This window comes from Bos mutus, chromosome 4 (assembly GCF_027580195.1).
Source record: "Bos mutus isolate GX-2022 chromosome 4, NWIPB_WYAK_1.1, whole genome shotgun sequence".
NCBI classification, from domain to species: domain Eukaryota; kingdom Metazoa; phylum Chordata; class Mammalia; order Artiodactyla; family Bovidae; genus Bos; species Bos mutus.
The window spans coordinates 37,038,252-37,063,781 of record NC_091620.1 but is presented as its reverse complement, the minus strand read 5'-3'; the positions used below and the strand labels follow the sequence as shown (position 1 = coordinate 37,063,781).

At 39.2% G+C, this 25,530-nt stretch overlaps 1 protein-coding gene across 2 annotated transcripts in view; it reads left to right on the top strand.

Annotated features, from left to right (window-relative positions):
- The window catches only part of VPS41 (VPS41 subunit of HOPS complex), a 192,973-nt gene that overhangs the window by 110,319 nt on the left and 57,124 nt on the right, over positions 1–25,530 (top strand). For both annotated transcript variants that reach the window (XM_005888154.3, XM_070369337.1), the window contains 3 exons: positions 8,647–8,766; positions 9,997–10,143; positions 16,367–16,433. In XM_005888154.3, the coding sequence (XP_005888216.1) occupies positions 8,647–8,766; positions 9,997–10,143; positions 16,367–16,433 (334 nt within the window). The remainder of the gene's footprint in view (positions 1–8,646; positions 8,767–9,996; positions 10,144–16,366; positions 16,434–25,530) is intronic.

Genomic DNA, 25,530 nt, shown 5'->3' with positions numbered 1-25,530 from the left:
GATTTACAGTATCATGTTAGTTTCAGATGTACAGCACAGTGATTCCATTAAATATCTATGTGTTTATATATGTGTGTTTGTGTGTGTGTGTGTGTGTATATATATGTGTGTGTGTATATATATATATATTCCATTTCAAACTTTTCCATTATAGATTATTACAAAATATTGAGTATAATTTGCTGTGCTATATGGTAGGTCCTTGTTGGTTCGTTTTTGCTTTAATTTGAATTGAGTGAAGCGCTTGTTCACATCCATAAACCTGTGTGTTCTTGTGACTTTTCCTGTTATTCAAGACTTAGAAGTTTTGTATTTCTTTTTCATAATCTCACTGTGCAAAGATCTCTTCCTGAGTCATCTGTGATTGAGATTATGTGTAGTTAAAATTAGAGATATTTATTCATCACACAGAACGTTCCTTCAAGTTGCATCACCCAGTGGATGTCTATTCTACTGGGGAAGGGGTTCAACCTTGAACCCAGTACCGGGGAATAGATCCTCAGACAGCTGCAAACTGAAAAACAGACTCAAGATTTTTGATTTGAACAACCAGCTCTGTTAAGTCTTCAGGATCCATATGGAAGGCTGTTTGTTACTTTTTAAATGCCTCATTCTTTTCTGGAATCCCGTTTGCAGTTGTGAGTTGCGTGTGCAGAAATTGCAGGTTGCTAGTTGGAACAGGAATCTTCCTCACATGCTGGCTACAATTGATTGCTAAACCCATATAGGTGGGTGGGTAGACATAGATCTATCTCTCTGTCATCGCTAGGTTTTTGCTCTGTTTTTAATATAAAGGAAATGCTCCTAAGTGGCACCTCTTATGTTTAACTTCTTTAGTTCACACTGAATTCATAGCTTGGATTTCTTGGCTACTAAATTGACTGTTACTTTATGTTGATATGATGTTTTTTTTAAATTTCAAAGCATATTTCTGGTACATAATTTACACAGGATTAACTAACTTCAAGAATTTGTGAAAAACCTGTGTTGCTTTTCAGTTGTGTTTATTCAGATACTGCCTGGAAGCAAATGGCCTGTCACATGGGCTCTGGAAATCCACCTGTGTACAAAGACTTTCTCTGCTAGCAACATCTGGCCTGTGTTGAACTGCTTTTAATCAGGCTAACCCACTTTTCAGGAAAGGAGACGGATGGACTAGAACTTGTGCAGAAAATAACCACCGAATTTAAAAGCAGTCATATATTTAGGAAATCCCCATTCTCTTCTTACATGATGTGAGTTTTTTCTCAGTTATGGTCAGGAAGGCTGTGTGTTTTAAACTTCAGTACTGAGCCAAAGCAGGAGGCAATATAAAGGTGTTCTCTGCTCTGCAGGCTGATGCTTTTTGGTCATTTCTGTCTCCATCTAGATTCAAGACTCCTGTCTGCTGCCAGCCACCACCCCATGCTCACCAATTTTTTTTTTTTCTCACTTGCCTTCTTGACTTCAGTTTGATCCCCAATCTCTTCCGATCTTGGATTTAAAAATCCTTCTGTGACAAGCCCTTCTTATCAATTATTGGCCCTTTGTTTTTATTGGGACAGTAAAATATTTGGCATGTTCTAATTTGCTGGATTTCATTTTGCTCTCTCTATTTCTCTGTCATCTTGAGCTCCAGTATCTTCTCTGATTAAGCATTTATCTCTTAGTCTGTTTTCTCCAAGGCTGTCTGTCCTTTCTGGAGGAAACACCTTCATCCATGGACTCAAACCCCAGCCTCAGCAAGCAGTGTTGCTGGTATTAGGGAGCCCAAATGACTCAAATGATTTATATACTTGGAAGAGCACAAGATGATTAAAAAAGGTCCAATCATACTCCTTTCCCTCCACCAGGGAAGAATGGGTGATGGGTAATGATGGGTGTTAGGCTACCAGAATTGGCAGCTTTATTACAGCCCCATAGGAATCCCAGCCTGTGTGTGGGAGATTCTGGGATGTGGTATAAGAAAGTACTAGATAGATTTATCAGCACAAAACATAGGAGAATAAAGTATATTGCTGAGGATGTGAGGGCTCCTACTGAAATATAAGTACCAAGAGTGCTGACTGCCAGCATGTGGATTTATGGGAGATAAAGCCCTAAAATACTTTCTCCAACAAAAAAGCAGACCTCTTGGAAACAGTTTTTCCTCTCTCTGTACTTAGCTCCCATTGAGCTTAAATTGCTCTCAGTATTGTGATAATGACAATTCAATATTACAGGATGTGGAAGATGAACCAAATAAATTAACCAGCTGCTTTTAAGGGTAGTTCCCTCAATGGCTTCCCCTCTAAAATGCTTTGTAGAAGATTCGTGCTCAGTAGGTCTCTAGGCAGTTTTATGGCTGGAAGAAAGAAATGGATTTTATTAAATGTCAGTGAAATACAAGCAGGTAGTTTTGTGGTAGTTAAATTAGCATAGAGTGTGTGTAAGAAAAGCAGCTTATCATGCCTTAAATCGCAGAAACAGAACTTTCCTTGGCCTTCCTGCCAGATGATGCATTTCTGCCTGAAATTCCCATAGATTAGGATGGAAAAATCCTAACCTCTCCTATCTGAAACTGCAAAATGTTATCCATCAAATGCTGCATGTAAAGCGTAATTTTATTTGGAGAGTTTCAAAGGACAGTAATGGCAATAATTTTTTAATTTCTAGCTGACATTTAAGATTTTATACTATGTATGGACTAGCAGATAGGACTCATGAGTAAAGGGTTGAGTGAATTGGGAATTTGGGATTGACATGCACATACTGCTCTATTGATAGATAAATATATAACCAATAAAATAGATAACCAACCAGGACCTACTGTGTAGCACAGGGAATGGTGCTCTCTATTCTGTAATAACCTAAATGGGAAAAGAATCTGAAAAAGAATAATAGATGCATATCTATAGTTGAATTACTTTGCTGAAACTAATGCAGCATTGTTAATCAACTGTGCTTTAATATAAAATACAAGCTTTTTAAAAGAATTGAGTGGAGTGCAGAGGGAAGACAGAAAGAAACACTTCATGGGATCAAGCCGATAACATAGAGGAGAAGGGCAGGCTGAGTATGGGGAGGACAGGAGAACGTACTGTGACGTTCCAGAGAGCTTTGTGCAAGCAGACAAATCCATTCCAGGGCATCACTGCTCAGACCAAAGGGGAGACCAGTGGACATCCCTGAAACCAAGGAGCCGCAGTAACCTAAACCAGAGAAGGTCCCGCCTTACAGTCCATAGTGTCTCAAAGAGTCAGACATGGCTGAAGTGACTGAGCACGGCACAGCACCTTCAAAGGACTTTTCAAATTTATGACAAGTTGTGCACAAGTTGTATCCTCTGACACTGAGCAAAAGGAAAGAGACCAACATTTTAGGAGTAGAACATGGCATCAGTGTACATGAGCCCTTTCTCAGAGTGTGCGGATGTATTCCTTGGATGAATCAGTCCCAGGGCCCTTTCGTTTAGATGTGTGAATGAGGGCAGATGCCTCTGTGTCTGAGATAGGGTACTGCTGCTGCTGCTAAGTCGATTCAGTCGTGTCCGACTCTGTGCGACCCCATAGACGGGAGCCCACCAGGCTCCGCTGTCCCTGGGATTCTCCAGGCAAGAACAATGGAGTGGGTTGCTATTTCCTTCTCCAGTGCATGAAAGTGAAAAGTGAAAGTGAAGTTGCTCAGTCGTGTCTGACTCTTCACGACCCCATGGACTGCAGCCTCCCAGGCTCCTCCGTCCATGGGATTCTCCAGGGAAGAGACATTGCCAGCTAAAGACGGACCAAATGACTAGAGGATTTGGGAATTACACAGCTCCTCCCATAGCAAATACATTGTATTTTTGGACAAGGAAAGAAGGAATGACTTTTAGACCCAGGAAAAGCTTACTCAGTATCTAATAATTGTTATTCCTTGTGTGTCTAGCAAAGCATCTATAAGATTTGGTTTCTTTCCCCGATACATTTGCGGAGATGAGGAGTAAGCACAATGTTCTCAGTGAACTAGATCTAATGTGGCACCCAGGATCCCATGACTCAGAACCAGTATTTGACTTAACGAAAGAATTCTCCAAAATAATGATCTTTTCTAACATATTTAAGGCTATTTGTTTAGAGATCTTCTCTTAATTTTCAAATATAAAGGTAAGGTGATGAAACTACCACTATTTGAAAGACATGAGAAAAATAATATGAATCGTGTCTAAAAGTGTAGTGGAAATGAGTTAAAACAACTGGTTTGCAGAAGCTAGGACATTAGCTACCCACCCGCCCCCCTCTGCTGTTTTTGAGCACCCATCAGTGAGTCAGTGACATCAGATAGGTACTCCTGATGCCGTATTATAAAAATAACATTAAGGGACCAGCCTCTTTGCTCCTATGATTCGTGTCAGGGCAGGATACACAAGGTTTGTTGTAATAGGACTCTGGAAATTCAGACTGAATTCAACATTCTCTCCTTTCCTTCCTGCCCTCTGCTGGAAGTTTTCCTTGGAGCCAGAGCAGGAGACAAAGGGAGGCCGGGGCCCAGCAGCCTCAGATTCCTCCCATTGCAGAAATCACACTGACCACAGCAGAAAGGATAAAGTGGAGTGACCTTGGCTTGGGTGGGAATTGCAACAAGATTTTATTAAGAGTCTTCTAAAAGAAGTTAGTGTTTTATTTAAAAATTAGATACCATATATGTGAATTCTCACCCAAAGATAGGTGACCACAAATAGTCTTTTCACTCAGTTCCAGTGAATTTTTTATTTTGTTTTATTTCAGATTTTCCCCTAAATTATCTTGACTGTTAAAAATAGAGGATTGACTTTCATCCCCATATCTATTAATGAAGAATAATTCACGTGTGCTATGTAGAATAATTATTAAAGAGGAATAATACAAAATCACTTGTCCTCTTTCTGGAGTGATCTCTTTGTCTTTCAGGTTTTATATATGGATACACATTCATATTTTATTTAAAAGTCATTGTATTTAATCTGTTTTGCAATCTGCTTAATATGCTCTGAACATCTTTTCCTGTAAATAAGTGTCCATATTTAACACACACACACATATACACACTCCCCCCCATGTATACACAGACATGTCCCTCCCCCCAATGTCTGACCTTATCATTTTGGTTCATCTTTGTCAATTTTTCTTTCCTTTTTCCTTCACCTGTCAGTTCTGAGACCACTGCTCTACTGTTGGGGGTGTTAATTAAAAAGAAAAAGTTTTAGTATCTAGCAGGGCAGATCACCCCCCACCCCCAAATTGCTTAATTAAAAAAAAATTTTGTTGTTATCACGCATTTTCAAATGAGTCCATTGCATTTTAGAAGCTCTAGAAATAATTCCTTTGGGATTTTCTTGGGGTGTGCATGAAAACCGTATGTTAACTTCACAAGACTTAAGCTCTTCAGTGAGAATTCTGAGTCTTGTCATCCAGGTACACGCTGTATCTTTCCATTTATTTTGCTCTCCTCCTCTGTCCCTCAGTAAAGTATTTTTGTTTTCCGTGTAGCTCGTACACACACATCTGTTTTCGTTCATTATGAACTTTGAGAGCTATGGACTCACCCTTGTTTACAACTTTGATTGCATCTCCTAAAGTTTAGGTTTGTACTATCTGTATTTTCATTTTCCAAGTGCTCTGGCCGCAGTTTGATTTCCTCTTTTACCCAAGGATAGAGAATATTTTATTTTTTTATTTCCATTTTTTTCCTCTTGTTTTGCTCTTATCCTTTGTTATTAATTTCTTGCTTTATTTTCTTGTCACCTGAGAATAAAGAGAATTATTCCCGAAGTTCTTTTCTGCTTTACGTTATATCTCATTCAGGTGGTGGTAGGAGTAGGAGATTTTTTCTTATTCCCTAGATAAGTTTTATTGTTTTCAAATCCTGAATTTTTCCAGTGTTTTCTTCTTTTTTTTTTAATTTTATTTTATTTTTAAACTTTACAATATTGTATTAGTTTTGCCACAGTGTTTTCTTCTTGTGAGCTCATATTTACGAGACGTGGCTATGAAGTTGTCCATAGATTTTGTGAGAACTTGTCCAAATCTTTTACTCTGGACAGTGGTGGGAGAGCTTTTATGTTTTCCATTTTGCTGAATTGGAACATAATTGTCTGTTGGGAAAATGGATACAAAAGAATGCATTGGGTTGGCCAAAAAGTTCATTCGGGCTTCCTGTATGATGTCACAGAAAAATCCAAATGAACTTTTTTGGCCAACCTAGTAATTACCGGCGCAGCAGAGAAGTGCTGCATTTTAAAAAATAAGAGAACAAAAACAAAACTTGTTCTCTGTACTTATTAAGGCAGGTACTGCCCACCTCAGTAATGGGCATAGTTGCCCTCAGGAGGCCCTCTCCAGTCCCAGCCTGCCTGCTTTTTCCTTCCAAGCTGTTTCTCTGAGCAGCGGCCAGCGTGGCAGTTCAGGTGTGCTGTTGCCAGTGCTGATCAAGGACCCTGTGTCCCTGCCTGAGATTTCCCCTGTGGCCCCCTCAGCCCCAGCCCCCACTGCACTGTGGCATCCTGCCGTATACCTGACCGAGGTGGGCTCTTTCTTGTAATGAGTCAGCTTACAGCCTTCACCAGGATCCTCCTTCTGTTATGTTTTACAGAACTTCTAATTTGAAATTGAGGGCTTATTTAATTTTCCTGATCCAGGTGCAGACTTTTGCCCTTTTAATATTCAATTGGCCATTTCTTGGTGGGTATTGGTGAGGGAGACGCCTCGCCCTGCATCTCCATGCCTCTCCCACTGGCCCTCCAGCAGAGCCGCCCTTCCAACAGGTGCTGGTGGAGCTCTCCCTGGCCCTGCCCAGTTTTTTTTTTTTACAGTCCCTGTCACCTGACTGAGGCCACTGACGTGGGGGACGACAGACCTTGTGGTCTTACCAGTTCCTCATGTTGAATACAATTGTCAGTAGCTACCTGTCTTTAGTGGAGCGTGACCTGATGTGTGGTAGGAGCCATACTCTCAAGCTTTCACCTCTGATCCCCAGTTTCAGACCTGTCCCATCACAAAACCCCGCACACACTCAGTGACCGCCTTAGCGCTGTTCTCTGCGGCGTCATGACCCAGGGGAGAGGCTGAGTCACAGCTGGAGGCCGTACCTAAGGGTCGCTAACTGGAAGCAGGCAGTCTTGATGATGGTGAGAATTTCTTAGAACCTGGGCCAGTCAAGATGGCTTTGAAGATCACTGAGCATGTAGAAGAGATCTATCCTGTGTGTATCCGATGGGAACACAGGACCACATGTCTTTAGTAAAGTTCTGCCTCCAGTCTCCAGTAAGGATGTTGTAAGGCTGCCTGCACTTGCATGGATGACAGAGAACTTTAAACATTTCTGGTATTTTTATGAGACTAAACTCAGCTTATTTATGATGATGGCCACTTATTTAATTATAACTCCCCCTCACCTTTTGTGTGTGTGTGTGTGCCCCTCTGGCTACTGAGAAAGATATATAAAAATATTAATAATGTGAATTTACTTTCTGTTACCTTTTTTTCTTCCTTTTTTGGAAGTGGGGTATTATCATTGAAATTGACACTTATAATAGGACTTTTAAAAAGTCCATTAAGGAATGCTTTTAAAAAGATAACTGTGTTTCAGAATTCTATGTCTAACTTACATATTTTAAGTTGTACATTGTATAAATTATATATGTTGTATGTATTGTTATATATTGTATAAAGGTCTTTTCTTACAGGATTTAAATTGGATATAGCAAGAAAAAATTTTTGATTCCTTAATAATGTGTGGTTTCTAAAAGAACTACATCTCTGTGTAGAGGGTTTGACCAGTTATTTTTGGTCATAAAATTTATTCAACATATTTTTTTGATAGGTAGCTACTCTGAAATTCCTGTAGAAGTTAAATTCTAAAGCACATTTCTCTTGTGACATGAATAATTACTCCTCAAGTCATTGTTATTTTTCTTGAGTTAAATGAAAGACAGACCCTTTCTAATCATTGCAGCTGAACCTGTGGCTAATCTTATTTTCAGAGAAAAGTTCTAAAGTCTTGATTTCCCAAATTACTAAATAAATTAATTCTGGTCAATTACTTGAAGAACTTTCTGTGGTAAAAATCTTTTGGCTAAATACTGTACATGCATTCTTTTTTCTCTGACTTTTGGTATTTTGGTGCCATCTTGTGGCTGGACTGTGTAATAACTTCAATACTGAAACATCTTAAACAGTGTCCTCCTGGACAGGATCAGATAGACTGGGAATACTTTCCAAAATGCGAATCATGTACCACTATAAGTCTGTATTTAAAGTATTGAGAGTCATTTGTTTGTTACTTGGATTTGTGGACACAGCGGGAGGAGAGGATGGGACGGATTGAGAAGGTGGTGTCGACATACAGACACTATTACATGTATGATAGCTAGCCAGTGGGGACTTGCTGTGTAGCACAGGAGTCTCAGCCTGGTGCTCTGTGATGAGCTAGAGGGGTGGGGTCGCGGCTGGGCGATGGGAGGCGCATTCAGGAGACAGGGAATATACGTATACGTATGGCTAATTCATGATGTACAGAAGAAAATAGCGCAGCACCGTAAAGCAATTATCCTCCAATTAATTATTTTTTAAATTTGTTTGTTACTTGTTGAATGTCCAGGCAAAAATAATAAGGAATTTACCATATTGCTGTTGGTTTTTAAAATTCTGTTTTTATGATATTTGCCCCTAGTTGCTGCTGTTTGAACGATCTTGGATGAGCAGATGGAAGTCTTCAATTCTGCATGAAGGGGAAGGGAACATAAGGAGTGTGAAGTGGAGGGGCCATCTGATTGCCTGGGCCAATAATATGGTAAAAGTGCATTTCTGTCTCTCTAAGGCTTGTTCAGCGCCAGAAGGATGGCCAGAACCAGAGGGCTGTGACAAAGGGTGGGGATGCCACGCCTCCCACCACCATTTCTGAAAGGTGCTCATGGCTATTGATATCATACCCGGAAGGGTGAAGAAATTAGATTGCTTTTGGCTTTCATCAGAGAGTAATTTCCAACATATCCTGGACTCTATTTTAGAGGAAGAAACCCGAGGCATGGAGAATAGCCAAGAAAATGAAAAGGCATCTTAATAATGGAAGGGCTGCAATGGGAACATGGTTTTGAAAATACCATTTGCCTATTAGCCAAGGGCAAGTGCCAGTCGATATGAAACAAGGGCAGGATATTGCTGATTTCTTTTACTCCCAGAATAATCACTGACCCAAAATAGGCCTGCCTTTGAAAAAGTGGGTCCTAATTTTTGATGCTTCGCTTACCTCAAGTTTAGTCGATATGAGTTAGGGCGAATACAAAGTTTAAAATTACCTTTAGGACATCTAGCATAACTATAGCTTTTGGAATTTTGACGTACAATTTAGCAAGTCTCTGCCATTCCTTTTTTTATTTTGTCATGCTGCAACGTCATATGAGCTCTGTTCCCTGACCAGGTATCGAACCCAAGCCCCTTGCATTTGGAAGTCCCCAGCTATTCCATTTTGCATGGTAGAAACTTCCCGGAAGCTGCTGTACTAGTTGGGACTTTTCCTACGTCTTCTGGGTCACAGTCATGGTCAACAGATGTATGGCCTCTTGGTTTATTTTCATTTAGCTGCTTGCTCAATGTTTCTTGATTTCAGTACTTTAAAATGTCAGGTGTAGTTTTCTTTACTTAGTGGGTTTTCAGATTCAAAGCTTTTCTGAAAAGCAAATCCCATCCTTGAGGTGTAACAATACATATGTAAATGTTTCTTGTCTGTCATTTTGGAAATGTAGTTGCTGATTCCTGTGCATTTACCATTTGTGTTGCTTGTGCCATCTGCTCATAAAATCTCCTTTGCCTGAAAAGAAGGATGGAGGTTTCCTTTTGTTCTGGGTTTTCACGGGATTCGTGTGGAGTCGGAACGTTTCTGTGGTTCCCAGTGGGACCCAATAAACACTGTCAATACTTGGCAGTGCTCGTTATCACTGGTGTATAGCAGTGGCCATTATTAAATTTCCTTTCACTTTCCTTCTCTCGAGTGCAGGATGCTTAATGCTACTTTATTTTCCAGGGCGTGAAGATTTTTGACATCACCTCAAAGCAGAGAATCACGAACGTGCCCCGGGATGATATAAGTCTTCGCCCAGATATGTATCCCTGTAGCCTCTGCTGGAAGGACAATGTGACGCTGATCATTGGCTGGGGGACGTCTGTCAAGGTGAGTTTACTTGTCTTTCTCATCAGTCCATGTTATAGAGCTACTGATGATGGTCCAAAGGAATGAGTTCCTTTGTGTGTGTGTGTGTACCATTTCTGAAGTCCTTATTAAATCTGTTATGGCATTGCCTGTGTTCTCTGTTCTGGTCCCTTGGCCCTGAGGCATGTGGGATCTTAGTTCCCTGACCAGAGATCAGACCCGCACCCCTTGCATTGGAAGGCCAAGTCCCAACCACTGGACCTCCATGGAAGTCCAAGAATATGAGTTCTTGAATGGCTTCTCAGAGCCAAAATATTTTCACCTGCATATTATGGTCATGGGATAAGTGTGAGTTTTCAGATCTGTCCTTTCTCATGACCTTATCCATGTTCAGAACGGTGTAACCTTTCTGATCTTTTTTTAATTTCCTGTAACCCAGTAGGCCTTAGCTGTTTATGGAATATGCATTGTGTTACTGGTTCACTTGGGTCCCTTTCTTTGTTTCCTTCCATTTCCCTTAGCTTTGATCCTGAGCTGCTTCAGTAGAACTGATGGTGGGAAAAGAAGGTTGAAATGAAATCATCCTGCTTGCTTGCTAGTAGTTTGGTGGAGTAAAGGCCCAGGCTTATTATGGACGATACAACTTGGGGCTGTTTTGTCACATATATAGCCTGCCTTTTATATGCCTAGGTAGATGAAGCTGTTCTGCAGAACGAGGCCCAAAGTCCATTCACCCTTATTTCGTACCTAGTAGCACTTGTCTCATATTAGGTATTTCAGAGCAAAAGTTGTTTGTTTCCCTTTAAAAATATATACCTTCATCTAAATAAAGTAAAACTTAGCTGAGATAAAGGTGTTGTAAGAAGATATCCCAGCAGTAGTCTAATGGAAGGGCTCAGGCTGTAGAGTCACACGGACCTGAAATCCATTCCAGTTTTCCCACTGAACTTCCTGTGTGACCCTCTCTAAGCCTCACTCTCCTCATCTGCAAAATGGGAGTGCTGATAGTTCTCACATCACACATTTTGGGGCAGTTTAATGAAGAACTTAGTGTAGGATCTGGCATACCATGTGCAGGAAATATAAGCTGTCATAGTTACGTCAGAAAATTCCAGAAAGGTCATGAAAGAGACATGGCTGTTGAAAATCCCTCTGTGAAAAAGAAAACATAAAAATTATTAATGTGGCGATTGTTACCATCAAAATAAGCATTATTAGTTTAAGGTAGATCTAGTTATGATTCAGGTTCTCTTTTTTAGTAGAACATGTGGTAATTGTTTCCATGTGTTAAATGAACACAACAGTCACGTTTAAGGTAATAGGAAGGAGGTTGTACCTCAAAGTCAAGGACAAAAGAGGGCTTCTCAGTCTCCCTATCCCAGTACTGATCCAGTAAACTGATGTTCTGGATAGTTTTTAAGTATCTTAAATAGACCAAGTGGCTTTTCCCCTTGTTTTAAAGTTGGGACTTCCTTTTCTTTTCTTTTTTGGTGAAAGGAAAGGGAAACTAGCCTATTGGGACATGAAAGAAATTCAATGATTGCTTCTGGAAATGCTTCCTCCACTAGGTGAATTATGGTCCCCAAGATAGCAATCTTGATTCCCACCACCTATAAATGTTTCTTTATGCGGTAAAGAGCCGAGCAAAAAGATACGACTAACTAAGCCTCTATAGATGGGGAGATTATCCTGCATTGTCTGTTGTTGTTATTCAGTCACCGAGTTGTGTCTGACTTTTTGCATCTGCATGAACTGCAGCACCCTAAGCTCCTCTGTCCTTCACTCTCTCCCGGAGTTTGCTGAAATCATGTCCATTGAGTCAGTGATGCCATCCAACCATCTCATCCTCTGTCACTCCCTTCTCCTTTTGCCTTCAATCTTTTCCGGCATGAAAGATTTTTCCAATGTTTTTCCAATTTTTCCAAGATTTTTCAGCTCTTCGCATCAGGTGGCCAAAGTGTTGCAGTTTCACCTTCAGCATCAGTCCTTCCAAGGAATATTCAGGACTGATTTCCTTTAGGAATGACTGGTTTGATCTCCATGCAGTCCAAGGGACTCTCAAGAGTCTTCTCCAACACCAAAGTTCAAAAGCATCAATTGTTCAGTGCTCAGCTTTCTTTATGGTCCAACTCTCACATCCATACATGACTACTAAAAAAGCCAGAGCTTTGACTACACGGACCTTTGTTGGCAAAGTAATGTCTCTGCTTTTTAATATGCTGTCTGGGTTGTTCATAGCTTTTCTTCCAAGGAGCAAGCATCTTTTAATTTCATGGCTGCAGTCACCATCTGCTGTGATTTTGGAGCCCAAGAAAATAAAGTCTGTCACTGTTTCCATTGTTTCCCCATCTGTTTGCTATGAAGTGATGGGACTGGATGCCATGGATCTTTGTTTAATGAATGATGAGTTTTAAGCCATCTTTTTCACTCTCCTCTTTCACTTTCATCAAGAGGCTCTTTCTTCACTTTCTGCCGTTAGAGTGGTACCATGTATATCTGAAGTTGTTGTTATATCTTCTGGCAGTCTTGATTCCAATTTGTGATTCATCCAGCCCAGCATTTTGCATGATGTACTGTGCATATAAGTTAAATAAGCAAGGTGACAGTATACAGCTTTAACCTATTCCTTTCCCAATTTTGAAACAGTCTGTTGTTCCATGCCTGGTTCTAACTGTTGCTTCTTGACCTGCATTCAGGTTTTTCAGGAGACAGGTATGGTGGTTTGATATTCCCATTTCTTTAAGAATTTTCTGCAGTTTGTTGTGATCCACATAGTGGATCACAAAAAGACTTCAACATAGTCAATGAAGCAGAAGTAGATGTGTTTCTTTTTGGAGAGAGGGGAGTTCCATTTGCTTTTTCTGTGATTTAGTGAATGTTGGCAATTCGATCTCTCGTTCCTCTGCCTTTTCTAAATCCAGCTTGTGCATCTGAAAGTTCTTGGTTTATGTACTGTTGAAGCCTAGCATGTGAATAATGCAATTGGGTGGTGGTTTGAACATTTTTTGGCGTTGCCCTTCTTTGGGATTCGGATGAAAACTAACCTTTTCCAGTCCTGTGGCCATTGCTGAGTTTTGCAAATTTGCTGACATATTGAGTGCAGCACTTTAACAGCATCATCTTTCAGGATTTGAAATAGCTCAGCTGAAGCTATCTTTGTTTATAGTAATGCTTCCTAAGGCCTGGTTGACTTCACACTCCAGGATATATGGTTTTAGTTGAGTGGCCACACCATTGTGGTTATCTGGGTCATTAAGACCTTTTTTGCATAGTTCTTCTGTATATTCTTGCCACCTGTTCTTAAAATCTTCTGCTTCTATCATGTCCATACTGTTTCTGTCCTTTATTGTGCCCATCTTTGCATGAAACGGTCTCTTGGTATCTCTTATTTTCTTGAAGAGGTCTCTAGTCTTTCCCATTCTATTGTTTTTCTCTATTTTTTTGTATTGTTCACTTAACAAGGCTTTCTTATCTCTCCCTGCTATTCTCTAGAACTCTGTATTCAGTTGGATATATCTTTGCCTTTTCTTCTTTTCTTTTCTCTTCTTTTCTCGGCTATGTGTAAGGCCTCCTCAGACAACCACTTTGCCTTCTTGCATTTCTTTTTCTTGGGGATGGTTTTGGTCACCACCACAAGCCTCCATCTATAGTTCTTCAGGCACTTTGTGTACTAGAGCTAATCCCTTGAATCTATTTATCACATCCACTATATAATCATAAGGGGTTTGATTTAGGTCATACCTGAATGGTCTACTTTCTTCAATTTAAGTCTGAATTTTGCAGTAAGAGGTCATGATCTGAACCAGTCAGATCCAGGTCTTGTTTTTTTTTTGACTGCAGAAATGTACATTGATCTATCAATTCTACCTCTAGGAATTTATCCTAATGAAACAGAAGTCCAAAAGTTGTATATAGGAGCATGTTGATGCATTATTGCTGGCATCAGAAAGCGATAGGAAGCAAAAAACTACTGTCTAAAATAGGATTGACTAAATTACAGTTCATTCATGTAATGAAATACTATAAAGATATTGAAGAATCATGTAAGGATATTTAAATAGCACATTAAACTATTTGCAGTAATTTTAGATTAAGAAAAGTAGCTTCTCCAAAAGTGTGAATTGTTAATCGTGTTCAGTTTGTTCTGGGACAATGTATGATTTGTTTTTTCCCCTTTGGATTTTCTATATTTTAGAAATTTTCATGTTGTAGGTACACTTAGGGATACAGCTATAAAATAATGCAATAAATGTTGTCTAAAAGAAGTTTGTATAGGATCAGTACTTATGACTCAGTCTTTTTTTTTTAATTGAACTGTACTTGATTTACAATGTTGTGTTAATTTCTGCTGTACAGTAGAGTGAGTTAGTTACACACATGTATATATCTACACATATTCTTTTTCATATTCTTTTCTACTATCATTTATCGTAGGTCATTGAGCATAGTTCCCTGTGCTATACAGTAGGTCCTTGTTGTTTATTCATTCTATATGTAATAGTTCGCATCTCCTAACCCCAGACTTCCTATCCTTCCTTCTACTTGTCCCCTCCCCTTTGGCACCAAGTATGATGATCTCTAGGTCCATCCATGTTGTTGCAAGTGGCATTGTTTCATGCTTTTTTAGGGCTGAGTAATATTCTATTGTTTATATGTACCACATCTTCTGTATCCATTCATCTGTTGATGGACGTTTGAGGCTCAGTCTTAAACTGGATGGCTGAACTATGTAAATTTTTCTCAGTTCTTATTACAAAATAGAGTACATCTCCTTTAGAAAACACAGCAAAAAATAATCATAAAATATCCATAGTCTTATTATTATCCTAAAACATCCACAGTTAACACACATATGTGTTATGGTCTGTGTGTGTGTGTGTAGATATATATACACACACACACACATACATATATATATATATATATATAAAATAAATATATAAAATTTCTATTCAAACTGTATACATATAATTTAAGATATGAGTTGGAAGACTTTCTGTAAAAGGCTGGTGGTAAAGATTTTAAACTTTAAGTGAAGTAAGTGAAAGTTACTGAGTCATGTCTGACTCTCTGCAACCTCAGAATTCTTCAGGCCAGAATACTGGAGTGGGTAGCCTTTCTCTTCTCCAGGGGATCTTCCTGACCCAGGGATTGAACCCAGGTCTCCCACATTGCAGGCGGATTCTTTACCAGCTGAACCATAAGGGAAGCCCAAGAATACTGGAGTGGGTAGCCTATCCCTTCTCCAGCAGATCTTCCAGACCTAGGGTTTCCTGCATTGCAGGCAAATTCTTTACCAGCTGAGCTACCAGGGAAGCCCTTTGCCTGCTACATATTGTTTCTGCCAAGCAATTTCCTTTTTATTTGTTTTTCCTTCCCAGTCTCCCTCCTCTCCTTTTCACTTTTTCAAACCTTCAAAAATGTAAAGATTATTTTCAGCTTACAAGTTGTAAAAAAAATAGACCAGAGGCTAGGCTGTAGTTACCATCTCTGATTTAAATTATGTAATACATTTATTTTAATGAGCTTGAGACAAAAAGAAGAGCATGTGACACTTTTGCAAAGTAGTATTTAGCAACAGTGAAATAAATTACTAAAATGTAATCAGAAGTACTAGACCTATGTGGGCATTGCCCAGACTAGCTAGCCATTGGGCATTTGGGGCTCTATGCTTTTGCTGGAGTTTTATTTGGATGATGATTGAAGGAGTCTGTCAATAGAGTTGCAGAAAATGGGTCATTGGAAACGTCTTAAAACTATATTCACTTCCTTCTTTTCTTTGTTCCTGAATAAAACTTTATTGGAGAATAATATGTCTGGGACCTGGCAGCATGAGAGTAGGGCTCCTCAGGTGACTCAGTAGTAAAGAATCTGCTTGCCAGTGCAGAAGAAATGTGAGTTCGATCCCTGGGCTTGGAAGATCCCCTGGAGTAGGAAATGGGAACCTGGTCTAGTATTCTTGCCTGGAGAATTCCATGGACAATGGAGCCTGGGGGCTACAGTCCATGAGGTCACAAAGAGTAGGACATACCTGAGCAACTGAGCACACCATGTTGGAGGATATAAGTAAAGGTTGCTGTATGTCACTGAAATTAATTTCTATCACTTAAGTCATAGGGTAGGATGTGTGCATCCTGTCTTCAGTGCTACATGGCTAGTTTAGGAAAGTACTATATAGTGAATGAGATGTGATGAAGAGTTTTCTATCACATGAATAAAAATGACCTTTGGCTTTCCTTTCTAGATATGCTCCGTGAAGGAACGGCACGCCAATGAAATGAGGGACTTGCCAAGTCGATATGTTGAAATAGGTATGCCTTCTGTGGTGTAAACCTTCAAAAGAGAATCCATGTTATGAGGGGAGTACCTAAGGCCATGTTCTTCAGGACTCACCATTGGCACCTTGATGAAATAAATCAAGAAGCTTTTGAGTTTCGAAACTTGGCTGTAGAGACCTTTTGTCCTAACTCTATTTCAAGTTTTTAACAATAATTTTGTAGTTGGCTTTGACGTTAAATAAACATGGGTTTGGGGTTCTGGTTCTATTATTTAAACTACCTACACTTTGGACAGATGTCCACGTGCCTCAATAGTCTCATCTATGAAATGCGGAAAAGAATATGCATCCCATAGGTTGTTTGTGAAGATTCCAAGAGTCCGTGCACAGCTCATAACACAGGACTGACACTTGGTCCTGATTCCTTATGCCTTCTAAATATTTACTTTCTTCATCACTGGTCTGGTCCAAGCTGCCATGGTCTTTTGTCTGGATCACTGCAGCAGACCCTTAACTGGTTCATCTCTTTCCACCATGAATTACTGTGCGCTAGTCCCCCCACTGCAGTCAAAATACAGATCAGACAGTGTCACCACTCTTCAGTACCCTCCCAGTGTTCTTAGATAAAGGTGAGACTCCTTAAGTCGACCATGGGGATCTGCACTGGCACTCACTTGCCTTCCTAACTTCAGCTCACAACAAGCGTCTCTTTGGTCTCTGTGTTCCAGCCACACTGGCTTTCTTCCACCCACCCATGCTGCTTCTGTGCTTCTTCCCATCTCTCTAGAATGTTTGTCTTGCCTCCTTTTGCTTATGGATCCCTTATCACCTTTAATTAAACCTCAGCTCAAATGTTGCTTTCCTGGGCAAGCCCACTGGCCATCCCTCAGCAGGTCACATCCCCCTGGGATGGACATGTAGCATTTCCCTTTCTGGATGTTGTTTGAGTTGCAGTGATCATGTGATTATGTGGTGCATTTCTGTCTCTTCCATCAGACTGTAACCTCCTGTTTTTGCTTAGTGTTTGTTTCTCAGGGATCTGGCACCATGCATGACACATGGTAGGTAGAAAGCAATATTAGGTTGGATAAATCAGACTCTGGGAAACAAGTATTCAGGAAAAGTATGCCAAGGGGGCTATGCTGCTACTTATATAAGTTTTATGACCTAGTGCCAAAGTTATTCATACAGAAAAAGTGAAAACTGACTGATATTTGTCAATTAAACAAATAGAATAAAAACTCTTATTGTATTATTTAGTACAGAACAACAGAAGACAGTTTTGTGGCAAAAAAAAAAAAGGTTTGCCATGTTATGTGTCAAGTAAATAGTTTGTTTACCCATTTGGATGGGAGAGGAGGAATATACATTTGATGGGTTGTCATAAACAGGGAGAAGCTGAGCTAAATCATTTGCACAAGACTGTATTTCTACAAACAAAGATATTCCCACCTGGCTAATATGTAACATTTAAATATTTTATACTTGAAGTCATAGATTGATGGTAGGGTTTTGATCATTGTAGTTGTTGTTTGCCTTAGAAGGATAAATGAATATATAAATTCACAGTTTGGATTGCTTGGGGTATGGACAGTATAGGTGTATGCAGAATATAATGGTACTGAGAAAAACTGAGTAACCTGATAAAAAGGCAGAACTAGAAGATAAAGATAGTTATTTCAGTCTTTCTCCTGTTCTGTCTCTCCTGTGCCCACCAGTGAAAAACCTGAAAGTCTCAATGCTGTGTCCCGAGAGATAAGTATTAGAATATTTTAAATGCAGGTAGATAGAAAAGGGCAATAACTGTGGGAATTTTAGGATGTAAAGATTGCCTGGAAGGCATGAAAATGTAGCAGTGCCATCTTTTCTCCTTACTTGGTGTTATTGCTCAAGCACTAGGTATGGGGTATTGTGCTATGTACTATCTGCTTTAGTCCACTTTACCACCACAGCAGCCCTTTGAAGGTCAGGTAGTAGTCGTCTTATTCTATAGATGAAAAAAACTGAGGCTCATGGTGGTAAATAACTCATCCAAGATCTTATTGCCGTGCCATTAAAATGGATAGACTCTAACCCCATAGAATGACCAAGCAAGGAGGCCAGGCAGTTTGCCGAATTCCTGTCTGATCTTGATAAGTACTTTAATGTCCCTGAGCTAGACTTCCTTCACTTGCAAAATGGAGATTAGGGACTTCGTAGTGGCCCAGACTTCCACTGCAGGGGGCACAGGTTCTGTCCATGGTCTGGAAAATAGATCCCATGTGCCTCATGGTGTGGCCAAAAGAAATTTTTTTTTAGTAAAAAAAAATAAAAAGAAATAAAATGGAGATGATGAGACCTACCATTCCAGATGGCTGGGAGAATTAGGTGTGATGTAAGGAAAGTCTGCAACACACTCCGTGGCATACAGTAGATGCTCACTGAACCACAGTGGTTATCATCACTGTGCAGACTTTCATCCCAGCTCCTCAACTGCTAATAGCTACAGCCCTGGGATCACATTATTAAAGTGTAGTTCATCTGTACTACAATTTCCGTGAAATAGACCGTCTGCGTGGGTACCAACAATATCACATTACAGACATTTTACTACTATGGTTAGTGGTTAAGTACCATTTTTTTCCCCTCTTGAGAGCAGACCTTTAAGAATATAAACCATTTCCACAGCAGGAGGCAAAGTGGTTTGGATAAGAGTCCTTGACTAGGATAAAGGAAAAGAGAAATATTAGTGGGTTTGGATTACAATTTGCTTTAGCCCTAGACATTATAAGCCACTGTTCTTTACTAAATGAGGTGAAAATGGCATTGAGATGGAAGAAATGTCTGTGGCTGTACATTCCTTAGAAGCCAGATGTTTATAGCGCTTCCTTACAAGGCAGAATCTCAAAAACAATGTAGAAGTTATTCCTCTCAATAAGATATTAATGTATTCTTGTAAGCGAAAGACAATATTGATAGTAAATATGAAGCTTACTGGCCAGTCTTGAACCCATGAAGACATAAGATTACTTAAGACTTTTTAGATGTCATTTATTCTTCCATATTACATTGTTAAAAATAAAATATGTTGTGGTCCATGACTGCTTTACTTATTTTAACTTAACTTGGTTGTCTTGTCATGGGACTCCCTAACCCTCTGGTACTTTTCATAATAAAATGTTGGGGGAAAATATTCAGTACAGAAGAATTAGTAGATTATAATCAAACTGAATTCTAACAGAGCAGAAAACCATACTGGGCTAGATACTTAAGCACAAACACCCTGAACTGTCCTGATTCTCATTGAGATTTAGACACAGAGATGAAACTTTTCACCAAAGTCATCCTTGGTCCTAATGGAATGATAATTTGGAGCTGATGTTATGTTTTTGGGAAATGGATCCAATATTGATGTGTCATTTGAGGGGCATCTCCTGTCAGGGGCAGATAATTTACATGCAAGGAATTAACGATTAACTCCCTAGTCTTGATCTCGTGTGGAAATTTGTTTCAAAAAAATAATAAGGGAAAATCTATATGGGAAGCTATGTAGAATGAGAGGAGCCAGGAAGATAGGGAGGAGAAAAGCAAGGGACATCTTTTTCACTTTAATTAAACAGAGTCCATATCTTTAGTTGACTATATGCTGTGGCTCTGTTTAGTACATTGTTCTATTTGCAGCCTCTTGATTGGGAAAACGGTGATTTGGAAATTGAAGGGCTTTTTGCATGAAATAAGAGAGCTGTGAAATTAATACCCTTCTTAGATCTAACTGTCTCTGTCTCCAGCCACCTGTTAGTGTTCTGACCCAGACACACAGGTTCCAGCAGTGGGACAGTTCCGAGCATGAGAGTAACAAGGGTTATCTCCATGTCACAGTCTCAGCAGGAATCAGGATAGTTCAGGGTGATTTGCTTACGGGTTTAACTCTGTGTGGTTTTCTGTTCTCTTAGAATTTAGTTCGATTCTGTCTATTAATTCTTCTCTTCTGCTTTAATTTTTTCCCAACAGTTTATTATGACAATTATTAAACATACAAAAAGTAAAGAATTTGACTGTGGGTTCCTATTTACTCACCTCCTCGATTCTGCAATTAAGGTTTTATTGTGCTTGTTTTATTACTTGTCTGTTCCTCTATCCATTCCCCCTCTTCTTCTCTCTCAGTGCTGGAGGCTCAAATGTTTGTTGCAAGTAGAATGAATAAATTTTCTTTACAGTAAGAGTGGTAAGAAATCTGAAGCACCTGAAGTAAGAAGCGTATTTTGTTCATTTTATAATCCCCACCACCAGGCACATGCTGCATGCATTACAAACAGAATTTCATTTAATCTTCATGATGATTCCAGTGGAGGGGTTATTACACCATTGTACAGGTAAAGAGGCTGAGGTTCAGAGGGATCAAGTAACCTGCTTAAGATGATGACTTCAAAAGCAGAGAAGGCAGCATCTGAACCCAGATAAGCCTAGTTTCAAAGCTGTTGCCTCTAACTACTGTGCCGTGCTTTCTTCCCTGCATGCCTTCCGCCTAACCCCTGCCCTCATTTGCAGCCAGAGTAACTGATGAAAAGCAGTTTGCTCTGGGCACTCAGATACAAACCATGGGGTAGAAATTCTATGAAGACTCTTTAAATATGCCAGTGAGGATGTCTGCTTACCTGTTCTTCAAATAGCCTGATAAAATGGAAATGCAGTACATTTGTTTTTGTTTTATTTGGCTTCAGTGAAGTGTCTCATTTAGAAAGCAGAAATGTTATATCCCCTTATTGCATTCTGGGACTGACAGCCCTTCATTATTTTCTCAGAGAACTCTAGAACCTAGCTGCCTTGCATGGCTGTCAAAATTGTTTCTGAGGAAGGGAATCACATCCAGACTGGGATGTGATTCTTGCAGCCCTTTGAAAAAGAGGAAAAGCTCTTATGTGCGCTTTCCTAGTGTTCGACATAAGTTTAGTTGGTGCATCAAGGTAGTTTTGGAAACTTTTGTGGGGGTGCAGGTGGTTAGGTCTCTGAATTTTTTTATTTTGTTATGGTAAAAACACTTTGCATGAGATCTACTGTCTTAACAAATTTTTTAAGGGTATGATGCATTGTCATTGCTGATGCGTATAATGTTGTACAGCAGATCTCAAACTTAATTCATCTTGCTTAACTGCAACTTTATGTCTGTTGATCAGCAACTCCCCATTTCCTCTCCCTAGCCCTTGCAACCACCACTTTCCTCTTTGATTCTGTGATTTTGACTATTTTAGGTACCTCATACAAGTGGAATCATGTAATATTTGTCTTTCTGTGACTGGCTTATATCACTTAGCATAATATCCTCAGAGTTCATCCACGGTGTTGCATGTTGTTGCAAAATTCTCTCTTTTTTTGAGGCTGAATGGTATTCCATCTTTAAGCATTGCTCTGTGGATAGACATTGGGTTGATTCCATATCTTGACTGTTGTAAATAGTGCTGCTATGATCATGGGAGTGCTAATGTCTCTTCAAGATCCTGATTTCAGTTCTTTGGGATTGATACCCAGAAGGACGATGCTGGAACATATGGTGGTTCTATCTGAAACTTTTTTTGAGGAAACTCCATACTCTTTTTCATAATGGTTTTACACTTTGCATCTCAACCAACTTTCTCCACATCTGTACCAACACTTATTTTTGTTTGTTTTGAAAATAGCCCTTTTACAACTTAAAGTATAACTATTTGGTTTGAACCTTTTGACCCAAGTTCTTCGAACATCCCCTGGTCTATGGTGTAAGTAGTGTGTGGTCAGCTTCTCATTAAATCACTCAGCATTGGTGTTTCTTTGTGAGTTCTGGAGTTTAGTATATGAGATAATCACATCTGCTTAGCTTTGATCACAGTGATCACAGTGTGTACTGAATATTGATTCGAAAATATGAAATTAAATTGAAGGCTTAACTTGTCTTAAATGGCTTTGACCTATGTGTAATATTGGTTCCTGATTTGGATGTTTTAGTAATTTTGTCCTTTAGCCATTTCCTTCTGTTTCACTCCCCTATATTATACCTTGTCTGTAACTTGCTGACATAAAGCATAGTAAAGTCACTTTTGCTTTAGTGCATCAGCTTCATATCAATCCTGAGGATGTTGAAATGTGATTTCCAAATATATTTTCTTGGATCAGTGGTCACGTTGACAGACTGTCCAAATTTCTCAGAGTCTGTGGACATTATATCCAGTTATGAATATCTGGTGACTAAAGAGTCAGAGTCTCTTGGGAATAAGGAACTATCATAAAGGGACCTTGATGCTTTTCATATGTGAATATAAGACAATGGAAGATAATTGTTCTTATTGATAAATTGCTTAAAATTTTCTTTCTTTTTTGAAGAATCATAGAAACCAAAATTTATAGAAAGGTATGTCCCCAGTGGTCCAGTGGTTAAGACTTCACCTTCCAATGCAGGGGCTGTGGGTTCAATCCCTGGTCAGGGAGCTAAGATCTCACATGCCTTGCGGCCAAAAAACCAAAGTGTAGAACAGAAGCAATATTGTAACAAAGTCAATAAAGACTGTAGAGTCCACATTAAAAAAAAAAAAAGCTTTAAATAAAATTATAGGATATCACTTTATTTAGTTTCAGTGAAGATCTCGAATCCTTCTAGGTCACATCTAGCTAATGGGCATTTTGCACCAGCAAAGGGAAAACAAGAACCCAAAATAAAAGTCAGCACATGTTCTCTGTGCTTCAGTGCACGGAAAATGCCAAAGAAGGGCTCGGCACCCTTGCCGCATGCAGCAGAAGTGGCAGCAAGTTGTCAGACCCCTCACTTTTCCCGTTCCAGCTAACATGGTGGAACCTTGGCACCTCTGTGGGCTTGTTTATGTTTTCTAGTGTGACTTATATCTGGGGAAAGTAAGAGTTCAAATTCCTGCTTTTATTGCCTTCTACTTAAGTGACTTTAGTCAAGTTACTTATCATCCCTGAGCTTCAAGTCCCTTTTAAGATAAGTATAAAGTTATCATGGTGAAAAAAGATCATGTTTGTAATATATTCAGCATCCTGCTTGTCAGCAATGTTCATTAAATGGAAGCTATTATTAATATGACTGTTATATTTTGTTAGTGAGAGAGAACAACAGTAGTTTCTTTTAACAGTCAGAAGAGTAAAACATTCGTGTTTCATAAAGTCAATTGAAAGAGAATAGGGGAAAGATATAAATAAGGATTTACTAAATTATTCTGAAAAGGTTAATACATCTCATAAGACAGCTCATAGGTACACATAATAAGACTATTTATTATTCTTTAGGGTTGAAGACAATGATATTATTGAGATAAACTAGTTGTGAATTATTTGGAGGATGATCTTTTTATCCAGACCCAAATAAAATCTTGATTTTTATTTTTGACAATCTAATACACATTAGTTTTTAATATTTTTTTGCTGTTATTTTTATTGTTTTATTTTTTTTTTTTTTACATTTTTTTTCTTTTTTCTTTTTTAATTTTATTTTTAAACTTTACATAATTGTATTAGTTTTGCCAAATATCAAAATGAATCCACCACAGTTATACATGTGTTCCCCATCCTGAACCCTCCTCCCTCCTCCCTCCCCATACCATCCCTCTGGGTCGTCCCAGTGCACTAGCCCCAAGCATCCAGTATCGTGCATCGAACCTGGACTGGCATCTCGTTTCATACATGATATTTTACATGTTTCAATGCTATTCTCCCAAATCTTCCCACCCTCTCCCTCTCCCTCAGAGTCCATAAGACTGTTCTATACATCAGTGTCTCTTTTGCTGTCTCGTACACAGGGTTATTGTTACCATCTTTCTAAATTCCATATATATGCGTTAGTATACTGTATTGGTGTTTTTCCTTCTGGCTTACTTCACTGTGTATAATAGGCTCCAGTTTCATCCACCTCATTAGAACTGATTCAAATGTATTCTTTTTAATGGCTGAGTAATACTCCATTGTGTATATGTACCACAGCTTTCTTATCCATTCATCTGCTGATGGGCATCTAGGTTGCTTCCATGTCCTGGCTATTATAAACAGTACTGCGATGAACATTGGGGTACACGTGTCTCTTTCCCTTCTCAGTGTGTATGCCCAGCAGTGGGATTGCTGGATCATAAGGCAGTTCTATTTCCAGTTTTTTAAGGAATCTCCACACTGTTCTCCATAGTGGCTGTACTAGTTTGCATTCCCACCAACAGTGTAAGAGGGTTCCCTTTTCTCCACACCCTCTCCAGCATTTATTGTTTGTAGACTTTTGGATCACAGCCATTCTGACTGGTGTGAGATGGTACCTCATAGTGGTTTTGATTTGCATTTCTCTGATAATGAATGATGTTGAGCATCTTTTCATGTGTTTGTTAGCCATCTGTATGTCTTCTTTGGACAAATGTCTAGTTCTTTGGCCCATTTTTTGATTGGGTCATTTATTTTTCTGGAGTTGAGCTGTAGGAGTTGCTTGTATATTTTTGAGATTAGTTGTTTGTCAGTTGCTTCATTTGCTATTATTTTCTCCCATTCTGAAGGCTGTCTTTTCGCCTTGCTAATAGTTTCCTTTGATGTGCAGAAGCTTTTAAGGTTAATTAGGTCCCATTTGTTTATTTTTGCTTTTATTTCCAATATTCTGGGAGGTGGGTCATAGAGGATCCTGCTGTGATGTATGTCAGAGAGTGTTTTGCCTATGTTCTCCTCTAGGAGTTTTATAGTTTCTGGTCTTACGTTTAGATCTTTAATCCATTTTGAGTTTATTTTTGTGTATGGTGTTAGAAAGTGTTCTAGTTTCATTCTTTTACAAGTGGTTGACCAGATTTCCCAGCACCGATTGTTAAAGAGATTGTCTTTAATCCATTGTATATTCTTGCCTGCTTTGTCAAAGATAAGGTGTCCATAGGTGCATGGATTTATCTCTGGGCTTTCTATTTTGTTCCATTGATCTATATTTCTGTCTTTGTGCCAGTACCATACTGTTTTGATAACTGTGGCTTTGTAGTAGAGCCTGAAGTCAGGTAGGTTGATTCCTCCAGTTCCATTCTTCTTTCTCAGGATCGCTTTGGCTATTCGAGGTTTTTTGTATTTCCATACAAATTGTGAAATTATTTGTTCTAGCTCTGTGAAGAATACTGTTGGTAGCTTGATGGGGATTGCATTGAATCTATAAATTG